The 19,124-nt window shown below is 42.9% G+C and overlaps 1 protein-coding gene across 1 annotated transcript in view; it reads right to left on the bottom strand.

The window, feature by feature from the left end:
- Positions 1 to 19,124, bottom strand: part of LOC136876122 ((E3-independent) E2 ubiquitin-conjugating enzyme UBE2O) — a 322,520-nt gene that overhangs the window by 123,580 nt on the left and 179,816 nt on the right. Inside the window, exon 8 of the mRNA XM_067149804.2 lies at positions 16,298 to 16,506. Within this exon, the coding sequence (XP_067005905.2) occupies positions 16,298 to 16,506 (209 nt within the window). The remainder of the gene's footprint in view (positions 1 to 16,297; positions 16,507 to 19,124) is intronic.

Raw genomic sequence — 19,124 nt, 5'->3', positions numbered from 1 at the left:
AGACTATATCAGTACAAAATTTAGGAAACATTCATACAAGGAGTCAATCCAAAGCATCCACTAGATCATATCCAACATATGGGTGACAGAAAACTACCGAGCAATTCGACATTGGCTACCATCCACCCACTACAAGAGAAGGAAGACAAATCTGATCCTTATAATTATTAAGCAACCTCCCTCCTATCGGTGACCTGTACAATCTTTTCCAAAGGAGTACTCATGAGAGTAGAGGCTCAACTGGACTCCTGAATAGAACACCAAGCTGGGTTCAGGTAGTCAAGGTCATGCAAGGAACAGATCCTGAACCTCAAAACCGTCCTCACCTGCAAGAACCTAAGTGTCCCATTACCCTACGAAGCAACCTTTGTCGATTTCAAGAAGGCCTACGACTCAGTAGATATGACTGTAGTCTCTCTTCCATACACTCACTGAACTGGGACTGGACAACAAGAACTTGAACCTTGGGAAAGCAACTCTAACCAACACCACATCCAAATTCAAATTTAGAGGGGAATTATCAATTAGATTCAAGATCTGAACAGGTGTTAGACAAGTAAATGGCTTATCCCCAATACCTCTTCAACTACCTTCTGGCCTTCACAGATGATCTCAAGCTCCTCCCCCCCAAGTGTGGAAGAAGCTTCACACAAATTGTCATCCTTCAACCCTATAGCAGCATTTGCTGTTCATATTCAGTTTCCTCACTATCAGTAACTTTCTCATTGGAAACCTTGCCTATCTGTAACACTTTGTCACAGTTTCTGGTAACAACTTCGTAACACCTTGGTCTGTCCACAACAGTACATCTAGTACCGAGATAGTTCAGATGCGCATGACCTAGAATTCATACTGAGAAGCAAAGATTGCATTAACAGTTTACATATGCACTTTAACATCCTTAATGTTGCACCACAGTGCACTAGTTCAGCAACATTCATGGTGTTTGGAGGGAACCAAGCAAGGCATACATTGGAAAGTTCGATGTTGGGGCGACTTGTTGCATTATCAACAAAAAAAAACAAAAAAAAAATGCTGGGTTTAAACTTTCATTCTTCCATTAAATTCCGTTAACCATTCTTGAATGATCTGTGACATTATTCACGCTCCTTATATCAATGTCTTTGAAGCATTACCGATCACTAAGGATTTCCCCATTACACTTGACATAAAATCACATAAATAAAAAGGTTAATCTTTCCTTGGACAATATTGCTCCGAACACTTCTCAACTTTCAAACACAACTATTTATTTGTTAACGTGTAGAAAAATAGTCCCATCTCGTCGCAGTTTGCTACGTTTCCAGGTTCGTATCCTTCGATTATGGGAGGTAGTTTAAAAATCCATTCCATGATGGCTCACTACTGACGTCATTCAATTCACTGCAAAGTTCATTAAAAATTATCTGATGTCTTTTACAAAAACTCTCCAACCATCCATATCATCGACTGGAAGATGTCCTAAAGGAGGACGAAACATGTCTCAAAATATAATAATGTTGTCTTAAAATAAAGATAGATAATTTGTATTGTAAAGGTGGAGTGTTTGTCACAATTATATATCCATTAGATGCTTTGAATTCAGTCTGACCTCATTTTCAGACACCTTCCTGCAACATAACACCAAAAATGTGATAATCTTTTGCCCTGACACTCTTGAGAAAGAAACGTGATTTACAACTCGGGTAATGCCGTAACCACAGTTACGTGATTATGGAAAAAGTGAGCCTATTTGTGCTTGTATTCCATTCAGAAGTTAGAAATGTATTTTATGTTCAGTGGTACAGTAAAGTTTTTCGTGTGATAAGGTAGCCTATATCTAGATTAGGAACATAATAATGTGAAACTGACTAGCATGGTGCATATTTGTCTTGTGATAGCCTAGGTATGGATACAGAAAAAGTGAAATTCCTTTCTAATGAAGACAACATTAAAATCTTTCAGAAAGTGGACTGGCATCCGCATCTTTAAGCGCGCAGAGGTCGCAAATGTTTAAATTGCACCTTTGAGTTTCGACTATCGATTCGACTTGGTCGAAGTTTTCAAAATGGCGACCAAAGTCATTCTGTCGCTATCGTAGATGGCTGAATTCATTGTGTAAGAATCCGACCAGAAAATAATGTTTCATAACCCAATGTTCTTAAATAAAAGACTTCTACTTCAGAGACTTCAGAGAGTGATCTGCAATAATACCTGGATATTTTTATTGGCCCCCGTGCATATGTTTTCATATTTGTTCTCTCGTGTTTTTCACACCTTTTAAAATTTTCTCTCATTAAATGGTAAATATGGTTTTCACTGTACCTGCGGATACACGATGTAAAATGTCTTCATGTCAGAAAAAATCGTATCTAATGTTCCCACATCTCTGTTGGATAGTTTTTATTCATATATTCAGTAGTACATTTTCTTGTTTAACACGTTCATTTTTGTTGTCCCCTGCAGAAAAGTCTTAACGAGATTTACTATGTAGTTGGTCCGTTTTTGGACCTTATAAATTTTCCAGCTAACTCATTCCTGGTTGCCAGCATTTCGCCCCAGTGTGCTAATTTGGCCTCACGAGTTGGTAAATAGCATTCCTACGGCATACCATGGAGGCCACTGCATAGGCTACTTGGAGCCACCGGCAGTGCCTATGCACTATAAGAGACTGTTTCATTTTCAAGAATTGAAGCACCATCTGATGTCAGGCAAGCAATTAGTCATACACATTAACGAGCAAGTTCGAAAACAAAAGAACGAAGACCTATTTGCACATTCCTTGTTAGCTACAGAATCAACTATTACAGCAAACTTTTTCACTAGATGCCTAAAAATTTTGTAAACGCTGCACTCCAGAACTCTGAAATTTCCCATTAAAATGGGCATTTTGAGTTCCATTGTTTGCATAATACAGTTTCCATTTAATGAAGAAAGTTTAATACATTTTTCACCCTAAATTAAAAGGACCATCAACTATTTCCGCTTGATCAAGGGTCCGTTGAAGGCAGGTTTTATTGTGTAATGAGGAAATGGTAGAAAGTAGAAGAATATAAAAAATTAGAAGTTCCAAATAAAAATTAAGTTTAAACTGTTTAGGATTTGCTGATGAATTTGCTCTATTGTCAGACAACATTCAGAGAACTCAACACCAAATAAATCTCTACAAAAAATAGCACAAATATGTCAGACGGGAAGCATTAGGTGTGCATGCCATGCCCTATAGAACAGTGGCGATGTGAGCGGAGATGTTTAAATGGGGTAGAGTATCAACTGCCGATTTGCCTCGCCCAGGCCGTCCAGTGTCCATGATCAAAGATGTACGCACAGTGGAAACCTTGGGTGATTATTTCGAAGGTCTGTAACCAATGGAGACCTGTCCTTTGTACGCAGTCTTGTGTATTTGCTGTCTATACCATAATAACACAATGTTTACCAATGGCTTGCGACACTATCTCCAAAGTTAAATTCATGGGGGATATCTCTGAACCATTCCCGATTAAAACTGGCGACCGACAAGGTGACGGCTTATCTCCGCTTCTTTTCAACCTTGTCCTAAACAAAGTCATCCACGAGTGGGAGAAGGTATTGAAAGACATGGGATACTGGCGCCCCATACGACTAGGACGACCCAAAGAGGGTGTTGAGATATCATGCCTCGCTTTTGCAGATGACCTGGCCATATTGACAGATGATGTAGTCACAGCCGTTAAACAAATTGAAACCCTTAGCAAATGTGCTGGAAAGGTTGGCCTACAAATTTACTTTGAAAAGACCAAGTTCTTCTGCTCAAAACTTGACATCCAAAATTTGAACACGACATATGGGCAAATCAACCAAGTAGCATACTTCAAGTACTTGTGAGAAATACTTGAACCAACGGGAGGCGAGAGGGCTGCCCAGAAAATTCACCTACAAAAATTTCGGAAAGCCTACGGTAGGGTTCACAGCATATACAATAAAAAGTGCTTGTCCCACCATGCAAAGATCAGATACTATAATACAGTAATCAAGCCCGAAGTCTTATATGCCAGCGAGACACTTACACTAAATGGAAAAGGTGACCTAGAAAACATTTTAAAAGAAGAAAGAAGAATCCTGAGGAAAATTCTCGGCCCCCGAAAAAGAGAAGATGGATATAGACTGAGGTCACGCAAAATGACAGAAGAGCTTTCCAACATTGCAGCAGACATCCCCAAAAGACGTCTGAAATGTTATGGGCACGTCTGCAGACTGCCGGCAAGTACACTGACACACAAGATTCTCACCTACGTAGAACATCTAAAAAATATTCCATGGGTACTGGAAATGAAGAAGGATCTGGAAAAAGCCCAGATGAACTCAGATGAAACTGCGGACAGAAACCTTTATAGGAAAAAAAATAATGGATGGAAAGTACAACCAGAGAAAGAAGTGAAAAAGAAGACTGGAGCAAAGTGGAAAGAAGAACAAAAAAGGATCCATGGAGGAAGGATGAGAACTGTATGGCAACTCAGAAAACAGAATCGTTAGAGCTTTGCGTGATCCACTGGGCCCATACACACATAATAATAAAAATAATAATAATAACATCAACATCATGATCATCCATTTCCCTTGTCCAGCCCCTCCGGGTGGGGATGTTTATGTCACCTTTCCATCTTCCTCAATCCGACTACCAGTGTTCCCCTCATCTTGTATAATAATACTCATATAGCCGCAGTTACCATGTGCAGGCATTTTGATTCAACACTTCTAAGCTGAATGAGGTCAATTTCGACATTCCGTTTTACTCTACCAGACCAGATCTTCCCTTGCCAATCTACCACTAACTCTGTCAGGCAAACACCAAAAGTGGCACCAGAGGTCTCTTACAAGCCAATATTATACTACATGGAGGGTCTAAGACATTTTTCTGCTCTTTAAAAATATAAAAATCAGGTATTTGATGCACTCACAGAATAATTTCAAAATCCCTCTCGGGCCCAACAAACAATCAGGTATTCACTCAGCACAGAAAATACAGACCCTTCTTGAATTTGTATGAAAATAACTCCCATCAATTTATGGGAACAGCACAACTCTTATGTCCGAGTCACCACATTTTAAGTTTCTTGGCAGCAAGGATGCTGTCACATATCTTATGTAGATACACTGTTAGCAAAGTTTGTGTTCACTGATTGCATAAATATATTGATGTTCTGCAACATGTTTTCTTCAAAGTTTTATATTATGCGCGTGTGCTCATGAGATTTATTTTGACAATACAGGTACAGACGCCGACTTAGTGCATAAATGCTGTTCAGAGATGGCGCTACCATCAGCCTCACAAGTAAGTAGGTTCGCATTCACTCGAACGGTGAAGTCACAACATCAATCAGTGATGCATTTCAAAGTAGATAGCCGTAATTGATATATATATATAAAAGTACAATTGATTATACAGTATATATTACTTGCAAATTTCCATTATAAAAATGAAAATGTTTTTAAATCTCTGTAAAATCATTTCTTGTCAGGTACATCCTGCTACCATATGCGACAGTAGGTGGTACTAGCTGTAACTGGCCGAGGGTTGGACGGCTGTTACCAAACCTGACAAACTAAGGGAGAACCAATGGCTATGGGCAGAGTAGTTCACCCTTAGGGGGCTTGTTGAAGCCATTGTGTAGGAAATGACACATAAATTCAACTGGAGCTACTGCCTTGCAGATGTGGCAAGGGACTGCTAAAGGCTAAGGGAGATAACTCTGACAGAAAATCTTCTCTAACGTTAGGCCTAGCAAGTCAGTTGGAGAGTAACTGCAATTGCTTTCAACACTTATACCAGCCTCAGATGCAAACAAAGAACTCTGAGCAGACAACAGCACCCGCAGACACACACCAGGTATGATGGCTTACACTCTGATGACAGGCCAAGCCTTGCAGTTGTGCAACAACCCCAGAGAAGACAACATATGATGTAGATGTTGATTCCCATAGGAAACCTGAAATATTTGTCCCGAACGAATAAATTTATAACACCATTCGGGACAAGTGGCTCCAAGTGGCCTACGCAGTGGCCTCCACGGCATCAATCGTCATCGTCGATCGTGTTATACGGCCGCCTTCAGTGAAGCTCAGTGGGAAAATTGGTAAGCTTTCGGTGAGTGATGTTTTTACTTCTATGAGCAACGAGGGCATCTACACCGCAAGCTGACGCGGTTCCGCAGAGGACTTAAACTGCAATCAGACAGGTGGACTGAGCGGCCTCTCGTGGGGTATCACCCCAAGACTTGTAGTGTTTGGTGTAAGTACCTACAGAGGGCAGCACAAGGTCACCCTCCCGGGCTCACCCTAGGACCATCAGGGGTACCAACCCCCACAGACGCTCTGAAACGAGCTACAAGTACTCGGGAATATATTTCCCCGTTGTGATAAGAGTGGAACAGTCCAGTGTATTTGTGTAGTTTGGTGAACTGTGATCTTCAATATGTTTCATAACACTGCCACAACCACCTGCACCACCTCTACTACTGCCACAACCACCGTTACCCAGGCTTCGACGGACTACCTGCTTTACAGTCTGGCTCACTCTCAAGCAGTAATTTGCCCGTCAACTGACCAGCCACCGCTCTCGCCATCGCACCATCTACCAATATCGCCTGCTCCAACAAGGGATTCTTCACGAGTAGTGGCAAAGCACCACAACACCAGCCCCGCCGAGAACTCCGCCAGCAGACAGAAAGTTCTCATCACCGACAGCGCAGCAATCAAGTTCCTTCAAACACCATCTTCTCCAGCACCTCTCACCCTCCACCACCCAACACCTCTTCAAACAAAGAATTCCCTTCGCTCTCAGGAGCCCGGCGACCTATTACCAACCCCAGGACCCTCCAGAAAGCTCCATCTGGCACCCACACTTTCCTCCTCCTGAAACCATCCCCCAAGTATCGAAACCCCCAAAAAGTATTCCTCAAACTTCTCCAGTTTAATTTCAAGAGGGAGGAAATAGCCGATATCCGCCCCACCAGCAATGGGGTAATTATCAAAATCAACGGGGAGGACGCCACACGAAGACTCACCAGCTCAGTTGGGTCAGCCCACTTTGGTTCAGCATCTCCCCTCAAGCCCCTGTCCCCGCCCACAACCAAAACTCCACCCCCACCCCCCGTCACAGTCTCTTCAGTTGTGTCATCCGTGGGGTAGACCCCGATATCTCAGAAGATACCATCGTACAAGAGTTAAACGAGGAAGGCCTTTCGGATCAAGAACTCCTCGGGCCCAACCTTCATGGTCCGAATCCTCCTCCCCACTCCCCAGGATGTTGATCGCATACTGGAGTGTGGGGTATCCATATTTAGGCATCACCACCGGGTGGAACACTCCCGCGCCCCCGACCCCGACCCCCAACCCCTCCGATGCAAGCGCTGGCTATCATACAATAAACACGATACTGCGCACTGCACCGCCGAACATCCAGTGTGCAGCCACTGCTCGCAGTCCTACACCACCACCCAATGCCCCAACGTCCTCCTCCCCCACAAATGCAACACCTGCAGAGAATCTCACCCCACATACTCCCTTACGTGCAAAGCCCGCCCCCAACCACCTGACAACCACCCTGAGCTGGTCGCCCCGGTCCGAACAATTGACGCTCCCACCCAACCATCCCAATCCCTCTTCCCACCCCCAACGCTCGAAGATATCATCCATTTTCTAACCATCTCCCTCCTTAATATTCACCGCTACCACCGCCCCCTAGTCCTATCCCAACTCCAGGCTGCCGCCAACCAGACTCTGAATGTTCATTTCCAGACCTCCCACTCCGGCCTTAACACCCACTTCCACTTCACCCGTCTTGAGACCCTAGTTTAACCATGAACCCAGCCCCCACACGAAGAACCCGGCCTCCCCACCCCATCTCCATCATCTTCCTTAACATCCAGTCCTTTCACTCCAAACGCCTACGCCTCAAAGCCCTCACCACTCAATACCCCTCCCACGCCATCCTCCTAAATGAAACCATGCTCCGCCCGTATCAATCCGCCCACCTCCCCGGCTTCACCATTCACAGAGCAGACCACCCACTCGACATGGGCCAAGGACGTTCCGCAATAGCCACCCGCACATCCCTCCCCATTCGCACCCACACTCCTCCACACCCCCTCTCTTTCCCAGAATCACTAGCCATCACAGTGAACTTCTGCTCCCAAATCCTACACCTAGCCACCATCCACCACCGGTACCACTTCCCCCTCCCCCTAGATTTCATTAACCTACCTGAGTGACACCTTTCCCCACTTCTTACTATTACCCGACCTCAACCTCACCTTCAGATCCCGCCGTGAAATGAACAACCTCCAAAACCTCCTAAGTGACAGAGACTGCTCCCTTATCCCTATACCCGGCCACACTCGCCCTGCCTCCAATACCACCCCTGACGCCATAATAGCTCACAACTCACTAGCCCACATACTCAACATCCAATTACTCCCCAGTATTGGAAGCGACCACCTCCCAGTCCTCCTTCAAATCCCATCCTCAAATCCCCACCCAATTCCCCCTCCTCCAACTCCCATCCCCAATTTCGCCAAAGCTGACTGGCCATCCTACCAAACCAATGTAAACCAAGCCCTAGAGAACCCTCCTCTCCCCCTCACTGATCAAACTTCAGTCGATATCCTCAACACGTTCATCCTCAACGCCATAACCTCTGCCTCAGAATCCAGTATCCCCACTACCCTACACTCCCCATCCCAGCCAAGACTGCCCCCCCGCTTTCTCCACCTACAGAAACTCTCTCAATCCTACCTTCGAGAATTCACGACTACCCGGGACCCCTACTTCCTTCGCCTACACCGAAAAATCCTCAGAACTATTAGGAACTATCTTACTGCACACTCCCGCCGCACCTGGGCCCAAACCTGCACCAACCTGAACTCGCTCCACACCCACACTACCAAATTCTGGCGAAAACTCAATACCCTACTCGGGACTAAATCCACCCCTAAATACCCGATAATCCAATATGGCGTAGCTCCAGCCAACACTGATGAGAAACTGGAAATCTTTGCCGAGCATTTCACCCACCGCTTTAATTCCCACCTTGACTCCAACTTCGACAACACCGATACTCCACTACATCTTTCCTTAGCCTCCCCCCCCAACTCACCACATCAAACAACCACACCCTCTCCCACAACCCCCTTGACACCCCCATAACACCTACCGAAATCCAATCAGTTCTGTCCAAATCCCGTTACACAGCGCCCGGTCCCGATAAAACCCGTTACCTCCACATTCGACATGCCCCGCTTTCCCTCCTCAAGCTACTGGCCGACCTCTACACCTTCATCCTTCACACAGGATTCTATCCCACTCCACGGAAACATACCACAATGCTCCTGTTCCCTAAATCTGGTAAACCCCCCTCCGAACTCTATTCCTACCGTCCCATAACCCCAATCACAATCCTAGCCAAAATCCTGGATAAAATCCTGGTCCGCCACCTCCACTCCCACCTGCAATCCAACCATCTGCTTCCCCCCTCACAATTCGGTTTCCGGCCAAAACTTTCCACCGAAGACCAACTCCTCCGTCTCATCCAAACCACATCCAATAACTAACCGCGCCCGTCCCACGCTCCTAATCACCTTCGACTTCCAACTAGCCTTAGACTCCATCTGGCACCCAGCGCTCCTCTTCAAACTAAGGTTCTTTGCCTTCTCCTACATCCGTCTGATATCTTCATACCTAACCAACCGCACCACCGAGACATCCATAAACAATCAACTCTCCCCACCCTTTCCTCTCACTCTAGGAGTCCCCCAGGGATCACCCCTCTCTCCACTACTCTTTATCCTATTTGTGGCAGATATCCCTCAACCCCCTGCTCCCACCCAGCTCCTACAGTTTGCAGATGATACAGCAATCCTGGCCCCTATACTCAGTCCAAGCCATCAAGCGAACCATCCAACCTTACCTCGACACCTTCCTTTCCTGGTGCGACCGGTGGCACCTGAAAGTAAACCCCGATAAGACCCGAGCCATCCTCTTCAGCCGCAACCGCGGTAAATTCAGCATCACCTGCAATCCCAGGCACCTCAACCTCTATGTCCGGGACACACGCATCTACACCCAACCCAACCTAAAATACCTCGGCATCATCTTTGACCAACACCTAACCTTCTGTTCCCACTTCCAACACCTCAAATCCAAGACAGCCAATCGTGCCCGACTGGTACGGCGCCTAGCCAGCACACGGTGGGGTCTCAAATCCTCCTTCCTCCTCCACACATACAAATCCTTTCTCCAACCACCCATAACCTATGGACTCACCATCTGGGCAGTCATAGCCAAATCCAACCCTAACCTCTATCACCCCTTCCTCTCCATAGAACGACGCATCGTACGCCACGCCCTCCGGCTCCCATTCCGCTATCCCACCTCAGACCTACACGACATCTTTCCCTTCCCAAATCTCGACTCCTATCTCCTCAACCAATTTCAGCGCACCTATCGACGAGCCCTGGACCGGGATCACCCCTTCCTAAACCACCTACTCAACGGCCCACCTCCCCCTTACCCACACTTCATCCAGACACCTTACCACCTTTACCGATCCCTACCCTCAACCTGAGGCGATGCCTCCAAGAGAACTACGACAGCAACCACCACTCCCCAACACCCACCCCACGCCCAATACCTCACCCGCACCCCTAACACCCCAGTCAGTCTATAAATCATATCGTAATGGCAATTCAATATCATGGTGAGCCCTCGTCGACACCCTCCCCACTCCCTAACTGACCAAATAAGGATGTCGATTGTACACACCCGCTGTATATAAGAACAACTATTTAACTGGAACATACTGTAAATAATCCAATTAACATTATTATTGTCATCCTGTCTCTTCTACACCATAGTCAGCTCACATGATTGTATTTACCATATATATGTCATTTATAACTATCTTGTTGGTGCAATACTGCTAATAGTCCAAATAAAACATCTATCCTAATTTTTATTGTAAAAACCCTTTTATCCCATCTCATTGTACATACTGTATTCATGTAAATATAAATCTATAATTGGTATCGCATTGTATATAGTCCCATTACAAGATGGGTTCTACTCATATAATGTAAATTCCTAATACCCCTTCTCATTGTACATACAGTGTTCATGTAAGTATAACTATCAAGTTGGTGTCATATTTTAATATTCAACATCTGTGTTACATGTATGTGAAAACTCTCAGCTCACATCATTGTATATACCATTACTCGAATTCACCAATTGCAATCGTAATTTGTAAATAGTAATATGAAACGTTGCAAAAGTCTGACAAAATTGTAAAAGACCCAAGTTGTAAATAAAGCACACAGCCAGAGGAAAATTCCCCCCACCTCCTCCACCATGCCAAATCACCCTAACCCATCCTCCTACTCCGTTAAACCCACAAACCCCGCCAAATCTCCTGGCCAGAGAGAAGGCGTTACCTTCTAGGTGGCCCGCCCCTCCCCTCAGGGAGGGGAATGAAAACTTTCATTAATAGTAGTTAGCCTCCATGGTATGCACTGGCCATGTGTCTTGATAGGTATGCTATTTACCAACTGATAAGCCCAACTTAGCACACTGGGGCGAAACGCTGGCAACCAGGAGTGAGTTAGCTGAAAAATTTATAATGTTCAATAACGGACCAATATATTGGAAGACAACACACTTGAATAAGAACAATCAATGTACTGAGTTTGACTGGAAAATGTGAAGAGTTAGTGGACATCATGGAGAGAAGGAAAATATCAATCCTAGGACTGAGTGAAACTAAATGGAAAGGTAAAGGGAAGAAAGAGTTGAGGAAAAACTATATCATCTACTGGAATGGTAACAGCAGAGAGATGAGAAATGGAGTAGGATTGATATTGTCTAAAGAGTTAGATGGTATTACAGAGATCCAGTACATCAATGAGAGGATTATAAAGGCAACAGTTCACCTTGGGAAAGAGAAGCTGACACTGGTGCAAGAGTATGCACCTCACATCGGTTGCAATCAAGATGAAAAGAACAAGTTTCTCGAAGACCTAGAAGAGACCATCAGTCAAGAAAGGGTAAACCTCATCAGGGACCTCAAAGCACAGCTCAGGACAGATAAGAATGGCTGTGAGAAGGTGATGGGACCACATGACTAGGGAGAAGGAATTCAGATGGGGAACATATCCTAGACTTCTGCATAAGAAACTGTTTGGTAGAAAAAAACAGTTGGTTCAACAAAAGAGTCAGTCACAAGATTACCTGTTAGAGCTGGGATCGAAAGAGCAAGACAGTCATTGACTATGTCATTACAGATAAAGAAAGAAGTAGACTTGTGACTGATGTCAAGGCGATTCCAAGTGAGAACCTCAATAGGAACCGCCAATTATTAGTTGCAGATCTGAAAGACTTTAATGTACCAAAGATAACAACCAGGAAATTGCCTAAGATTAATGTGTGGGAACTACAACAGATAGGAAAAAGGACCAAATATCAGGACCGTACAACAGGACAACTGCCTATAGAAGAAGTGGAGAGTGGTGAGGTAGAGTGGACAAAATTTAAAAACACCTTGATAAAAGAAGCAATAGAGGTTTGCGGGAAGACAAGTGCGAGAGTAAGGGTAAAAAGAGACGCCCTGGTGGAATGAAAGAGTAAGACACTCAATAAAGGAAAGGAACATAGCATAAAAAGAACAAGATGGAGAGAAATCCAAGTCAGAACAGGTAAGGGACGAGGGAAAGATCAGAGACCTCGAGCAAGTTTACCGGGACAAGAAATTGAGAGTATAAATAGTAGTAGAAGAGAAGATAAAGTGCTGGGAGAAATTTACTCAAACACTGAAAGAAGACAGCAGAGGAAATATGAAACTATTGTTCAGAGTGATCTAAAACAAAAGGAATTCAGTTGAAACCATCAAAGCAACTGACGAAATGTTTGTACTTGAAAACGTCTACATTATGTCCAGGGTTCGATGTTTATTTTTTTACTTTTTTCGAGTGTATCGCCGAACAGGTTTTCGGCACTTCCCTCACGGCACTGTATAGTCACTGAGCTTTCAGGCAGGAATCGAAACTGTTCCTTCTTAAGTAACAAAAATTTAGTATTTTAATATTATCGTATACGATTATGTTACCAATTTAAATGGTCCGTTATTGGACATTATAAATTTTCCAGCTAGCTCATTCTTGGTTGCCAGCGTTTCGCCCTCGTGTGCTAGGGTGGGCTCATCAGTTGGTACCTAGCACACCTATCAATACGCTGGCTAGTGCATACCGTGGAGGCCACTGCGTAGGCTAACTGGAGCCACCGGCAGTGCCAATGCACTAAGAGACTTTGTCTCATCACTAAAAATTGATGCCTGCTTGGCCATCAGATGATATAGATGTTGATTCCCATAGGGAATCTGAAATATTTGTCCTGAATGAGCAAATTTATAATACCAATATAAATGGTCCGTTATTGGACATTATAAATTTTCCAGCTAGCTCATTCTTGGTTGCCTCCACGGTATGCACTAGCCAGCGTATTGGTAGGTGTGCTAGGTACCAACTGATTAGCCCACCCTAGCACACGAGGGCGAAACGCTGGCAACCAAGAATGAGCTAACTGGAAAATTTATAATGTCCAATAACGGACCATTTATATTGGTATTATAAATTTGCTCATTCAGGACAAATATTTCAGATTCCCTATGGGAATCAACATCTATATCATACGATTATGTTATCGAGACCAGAACAGATGTTGCACCTTACATACATAAAGCCATGCGAGGTTTTGGGATTTCCTATCACTGTTTAGGTGTCCGGCTCCATGGCTAAATGGTTACGTGCTGGCCTTTGGCCACCGGGGTCCCAGGTCGACTCCTGGCAGGGTCGGAAATTTTAACCATAATTGGTTAATTTCGCTGACATGGGGGCTGGATGTATGTGACGTCTTCATCATCATTTTATCCTCATCATGACGCGCAGGTCGCCTACGGGAGTCAAATCAAAAGACCTGCATCTGGCGAGCTGAACTTGTCCTCGGACAATCCCGGCACTAAAAGCCATACGCTATTTCATTTTACTGTTTTGGTTCTAAGACTGGGAATTTCACGTTTTTGTGTTAAAATGTTATAAAAACTGCAGTCGTTTTTATCTGCGCACATTACATTTAAAACTTCGTATCATTTCGCACTTGTACCGACTTGTACAGCGAGTGCGCTTTCCAGCTGAGCTCAAGGCCGTGAATAACTGTAATTTCGGAAGTGTTAATGATATTTTTCTCTTTCCAATTTGATTGTGATTAGTGACGGGCAGAACTGAATATAATGCATTGGAGAACTTGACAATCGATACTTACATTCGAAACCATATTCTCAAGTTCAACATAACCTTTAAAAGTCGATGTAGGCCTAATTTACGTGGTACAAAATTTCCATAAACTGACTAAGAACAGTATACCGGTGACCAAATTACAATGGAAGATAAAATTTAAAAAATATTTCGCCATCATGTCGGGCGCTTTTGTATCTAATGTGCGTTATTTTATTAGATTAGAGAATTAAAAACTACTTGTGGTCGACTGTTGTTTGGCTTGGTGTTATTAGCCGGTCCTGCGGTCAAACTTGCCTGCCTCTCACCCGGAGGGCCCAGGTTCGATTCCCGGCCAGGTCAGGCATTTTTACCTGGATATGAGGACTGGTTCCAGGTTAACTCATTCTACAATTACCTTTAATTGAGGCGCTATTTAATAGTGAGATGACGACCCCAGTCTAGAGAGCCAGGAATATCGGCCAAGAGGATTCGTCATAATGACCATGCGTCACCTCGTAATCTGCAGGCCTTTGGACCAAGCAGCGGCCGTTTGGTTGGCGGAAGGCCCATTGGGGCTGTAGTTTGGTTTAGTTTAGGGGTGTTTGTAACATTATAAGTATACATATTTCTTTTTTGTGATGTTTAGCCAAATTGTTAATGGTCCATTCATACCCAGATTTTCCATTTTCCCGTGTTGTATGCTTTTTTTCCGTGCTCCCTCCAAAAACAGAGAATCGAGGTTCCACTATACATAATTTGTACTATAGTGAAAATAAACTTTTCAAAACAAAATTGTTATATTTGAACTATGAGTTAGGTCTCTACGGTTGTTCAAATCACCCACTATAAATTTTCTAAATTATTTTAATCTTTCCAAATTAATCTGCGCAATTTTGGTTAGTGAAATTTTAATTTCCCTTTGCCACAGTGCCCCATGCATCCCTGGTAAAAATCACAGTTATATAGGAGTAGTAGTTTTATGGTTACTACTATTCAAACCTTGGCTCTACAGATCTGGTGTTGTAAAGAGAAAAAAGATGTCTGAAAAGTTGCATCTGAGTAGCCTCGAAGATCAGAGGGAGAGGGTTAAAGGCCTATTTACTGAACATTGGGCTTATGGACTCAGGATGGGACTTCCAAAAATATTCATCAAAAGCAGGAATTTGTTAGCCTGGTACTAAAATTGCAGCCAGTTCAATATTGTCACATTCCGTCTAGCTGATTTGGCCAGGGAATACCCTAGAATCCAGAATTACCTACCTGCCTTTCACCAAATAAGGGGAGAAAGCTTCTGTGACTAAGATAAAGAAGATTACGGGAGTAAGTTCAACCTTAAAGTGTGAGCAGGATGTACCATGTCACATTTATACTGACATGTGATGAAAATCCTATACAAGATACACATACATCTGCATTATAAGACTATTATGCCTTTCAGCATTCAGTCTGCAAGCCTATGTGAATTTACACAATCCTGTATCTGTAACTAGTTCTGGGGCCTCGTTTATTTCTATACTTCTTTAAATCATTAGAAACTGAGTCTAACCATTATCATCTTGATCTCCCTCTACTTCTCTTACCCTCTATGATAAGAGTCCATTATTTTCCTAGGAAACCTATCCTCCTCCAATCACGAGATATAAATAGTTATAATTTTTCTCCCGCAATTCCATATCAAAAATTAAGAGGCATGATATACACAAGTAAATACGCTACATGACAAGCCATTTTATGTAATTAAACTACGGCACATTTAACTCAAATTTTTACAGGTAAAGGTTAGTAAAATACTCATTTTTGACAAACTTGCTACAAATTAATAGAAAAATTCTAAATTCTGGGTTATGAGCTGCAATTAACCAAACTCTAGTAAAGAGAAAACCATAAAGTTATAGAGTGATTTTGACAGTCAATTTCTCTGAACAAGACAGATGAAGCAATAAATCACGAAGGAGCACATGAAGATTCCGAGGATTTCAATAAGGAAATTAATCTGCAGTCAACTAACGTCTGATACTTACTGTGGCTGGTCAAGAGAAGTATAGGTCTTGAACCACTTGACTGTAGCAGTGCGACCTGCATGGTCTACACTCTGGACTACTCCATACACCTGCATACATCCTTCCTCTTTGTTTTCTATCACAAAGTCACCTGGGAAGAACTCCTGATCGTCCAAATGATGGATGGGATACAACTGCGTTGAAGGAATACCCAATTCAACCGAGCCATCCTGTTAACAAACAATTCATACTAAACCACTTTCTGGTATAACAGATGTGATGGAAAGCAAAATAAACACAAACAAACAGAACTGAATGCAAGGTTCCACCATTCAACATCTTTTTCCTGATCTCTTTCTGATGAGCCTATTTTCCACATTTTCATTGCCTCTTCCTATCATGTGTACCCATCTAAGCTCCTACTCTCCATATATGACTTGACACACAGAACTACTTTCTTCCATAAAAACTTCCATCAATATCTTTTAGTACACAAGGCTGAAGATCATCAGCAAGTACAGCACATCATGATATTATATAATATTACTGGCGCACACAATTTAAGTCTCAATGACTTGTTTTTAAATTTTCAAGGTGGTAACTGAGAAGGATGCTGAAGATAACCCTGTTTACTTCAAACTGCTGTCTTCATTGTCAATAATAAAGGAAGAACTCAGTAATATGATGCTAAGTATTGAAGAATGCTCTATTCAGTGCAAAGAAAACTCGCAAAGTATTTCACGGAACAAAAAGCAGAAAGTTTCCGCAAGTATAGGAAGATCTACTTATATGATTTTGTTACGCAACTATAGATGTGCCGTTTCTCACAAAATGCTGTATTTTAAAAAACGAGAAATAGCTGCTGCATATGGATTCAGTGTCTCAGATTTGAAAGTCAGCTGAAGCTAGGTGATTAATTTTATGAAGAAAAATGGACTTTCTCCTTGACGAAGAACAACGTTATGCCAAAAAAAAAAAAAAAGTGAATGATTTCGACCAAAAAGTAACCGATTTCCATCGCTTTGTGAATGAGAAGCGCAAAGTGAAGGAATATTTGCTCTTCCAAGTAGGAACCGCAGGTCAGATGCCAGTCAGTTTCCATATGCCACAAAGTCGAACAATCAATAAGGAAGGGCATGAAGTGTTATCGTACGCACTACCGGAAGCGAAAAACAATGATGCACTACAATGCTAGCGGTAACAGCTGATGGCAGAAAGCTTGTGCCTTACGTTGTTCTAAAACAAAACAAAAAATGCCTAATATAAAAATTCCGTAAGGGACCCACGTTCATATCCTAGGGAAAGGGATGATGGACACTTCACTTGTACAAGACTCGACACGAATGGTTTGGGAAAATCTAGCAGGGTGCCTCCTTCGATGCCCAGCCCTTCTCATGTCAAACAGTTCTCTTTTCTTTTTTTCCCCAGTATGTCATTATGTACTGACATGAATTGTACTTTTAATAGTTAATGTTTATTTCATTTTCCCATTGTCACACCAGGCAAATGCTGGGGCTGTACCTTAATTAAGGCCACGGCCACTTTCTTCCCACTTCTAGGCCTTTCCTATCCCATCGCCACATAAGACCTACCTGTGTAGGTGCGCCATGAAGCAATTTTTATTTTATTTCACTTCAGGTCGTATTTTCAGCTCGTAATGGGAAGAATATTTTCCAGTGTCAGTACTTCAAACACACATTTCCAATTTACCTAATGTATCCTATTTGACTTTTCATGAAAAAAATCCTACATCGTAATATTACGCCAAATGACGATAACCGCAAACGAGTTGAACCAGTAGTGTGTATATTATACTAAATGATGTACCCGTGCTTCGCTATGGAATTATACATTGTTTACCAAATTCTAGGTTAGGTAGTGTACACGTTGTGAGTACGACTGTATGAAATTGCATAGCTCTTAACGTTAGCCTAGAAACAAGACGGGAAAGTCACCAAATGTCTTTTCTTACGTGAAGACTGGGTTAGGGAATTTTCATTGTAATGGTAGGCCCTCTTGTGTAACATCCGTCACAATCAAGTTGAGGAGTTTTCCTTATAATGGCACACTCTCCCTCTCCACCTGCCTTTTTACATCCTCAGAAAAACTGTCTTCGTTTTCCCAACTGAAATCAACATATGTCATTACAATGAAGCCAGTAAGAATGACGCGATTGAAAGCAATGCAATCATATGAAATACTCGATCAAATTAAAAACCACACATTTTGTTACTTTTAACGAACAGTACTACGCTGCCAATGTAACAGTCCAAAGTTCCAGAACTGGAAGACCAGGCTGCAGACAGCCGTGAACTCCCTTTAATTTCGTGGGGGGGGTTACAAAAGTTGTAAAATCCCAGGACCCTTTTACTCATCTGTTTAATAGGAGTGCATGATAAGTCAGAAAATCTCAATTTTTTTCCTCCAAGCCATAGGAGAAACCCCCTCTTCCCTGCTAATTTGGAATAGATTGAATGTAGAATTTAATAAAAGTGAAGAGGAAAAAGCTTTTCTTAAGAAAGGGTTCTTTTCAGGGTTGATTTTTGAGTTATTTAGTGAATTGTGGTGCTATAATTTGGAATAGCCCGAAATTGTAATCCTAGACCATGTCATAAGTGACTCTCTGCCATTATCAAACTAAGTGTGCACACTGATCATTCCAATCAGCGCGTCAGAGTAGGGATCGAATAGCCGGAATACTATGCTGAACCAGTGTGTTACGTACCAACAGTATTAGAAAATGTATGAACCAGAGGAATGGCATGCTAAAGAAGAAAGTTACCCAACTACCCATCTATTTTCCGCCAATATTTAGGCAGGCTGTTATGCTTGGTACGCAGCAGTATTC

This window comes from Anabrus simplex, chromosome 6 (assembly GCF_040414725.1).
Source record: "Anabrus simplex isolate iqAnaSimp1 chromosome 6, ASM4041472v1, whole genome shotgun sequence".
NCBI classification, from domain to species: domain Eukaryota; kingdom Metazoa; phylum Arthropoda; class Insecta; order Orthoptera; family Tettigoniidae; genus Anabrus; species Anabrus simplex.
The sequence above is the reverse complement of the archived record's forward strand: the minus strand, read 5'-3'. Positions and strand labels throughout refer to the sequence as shown.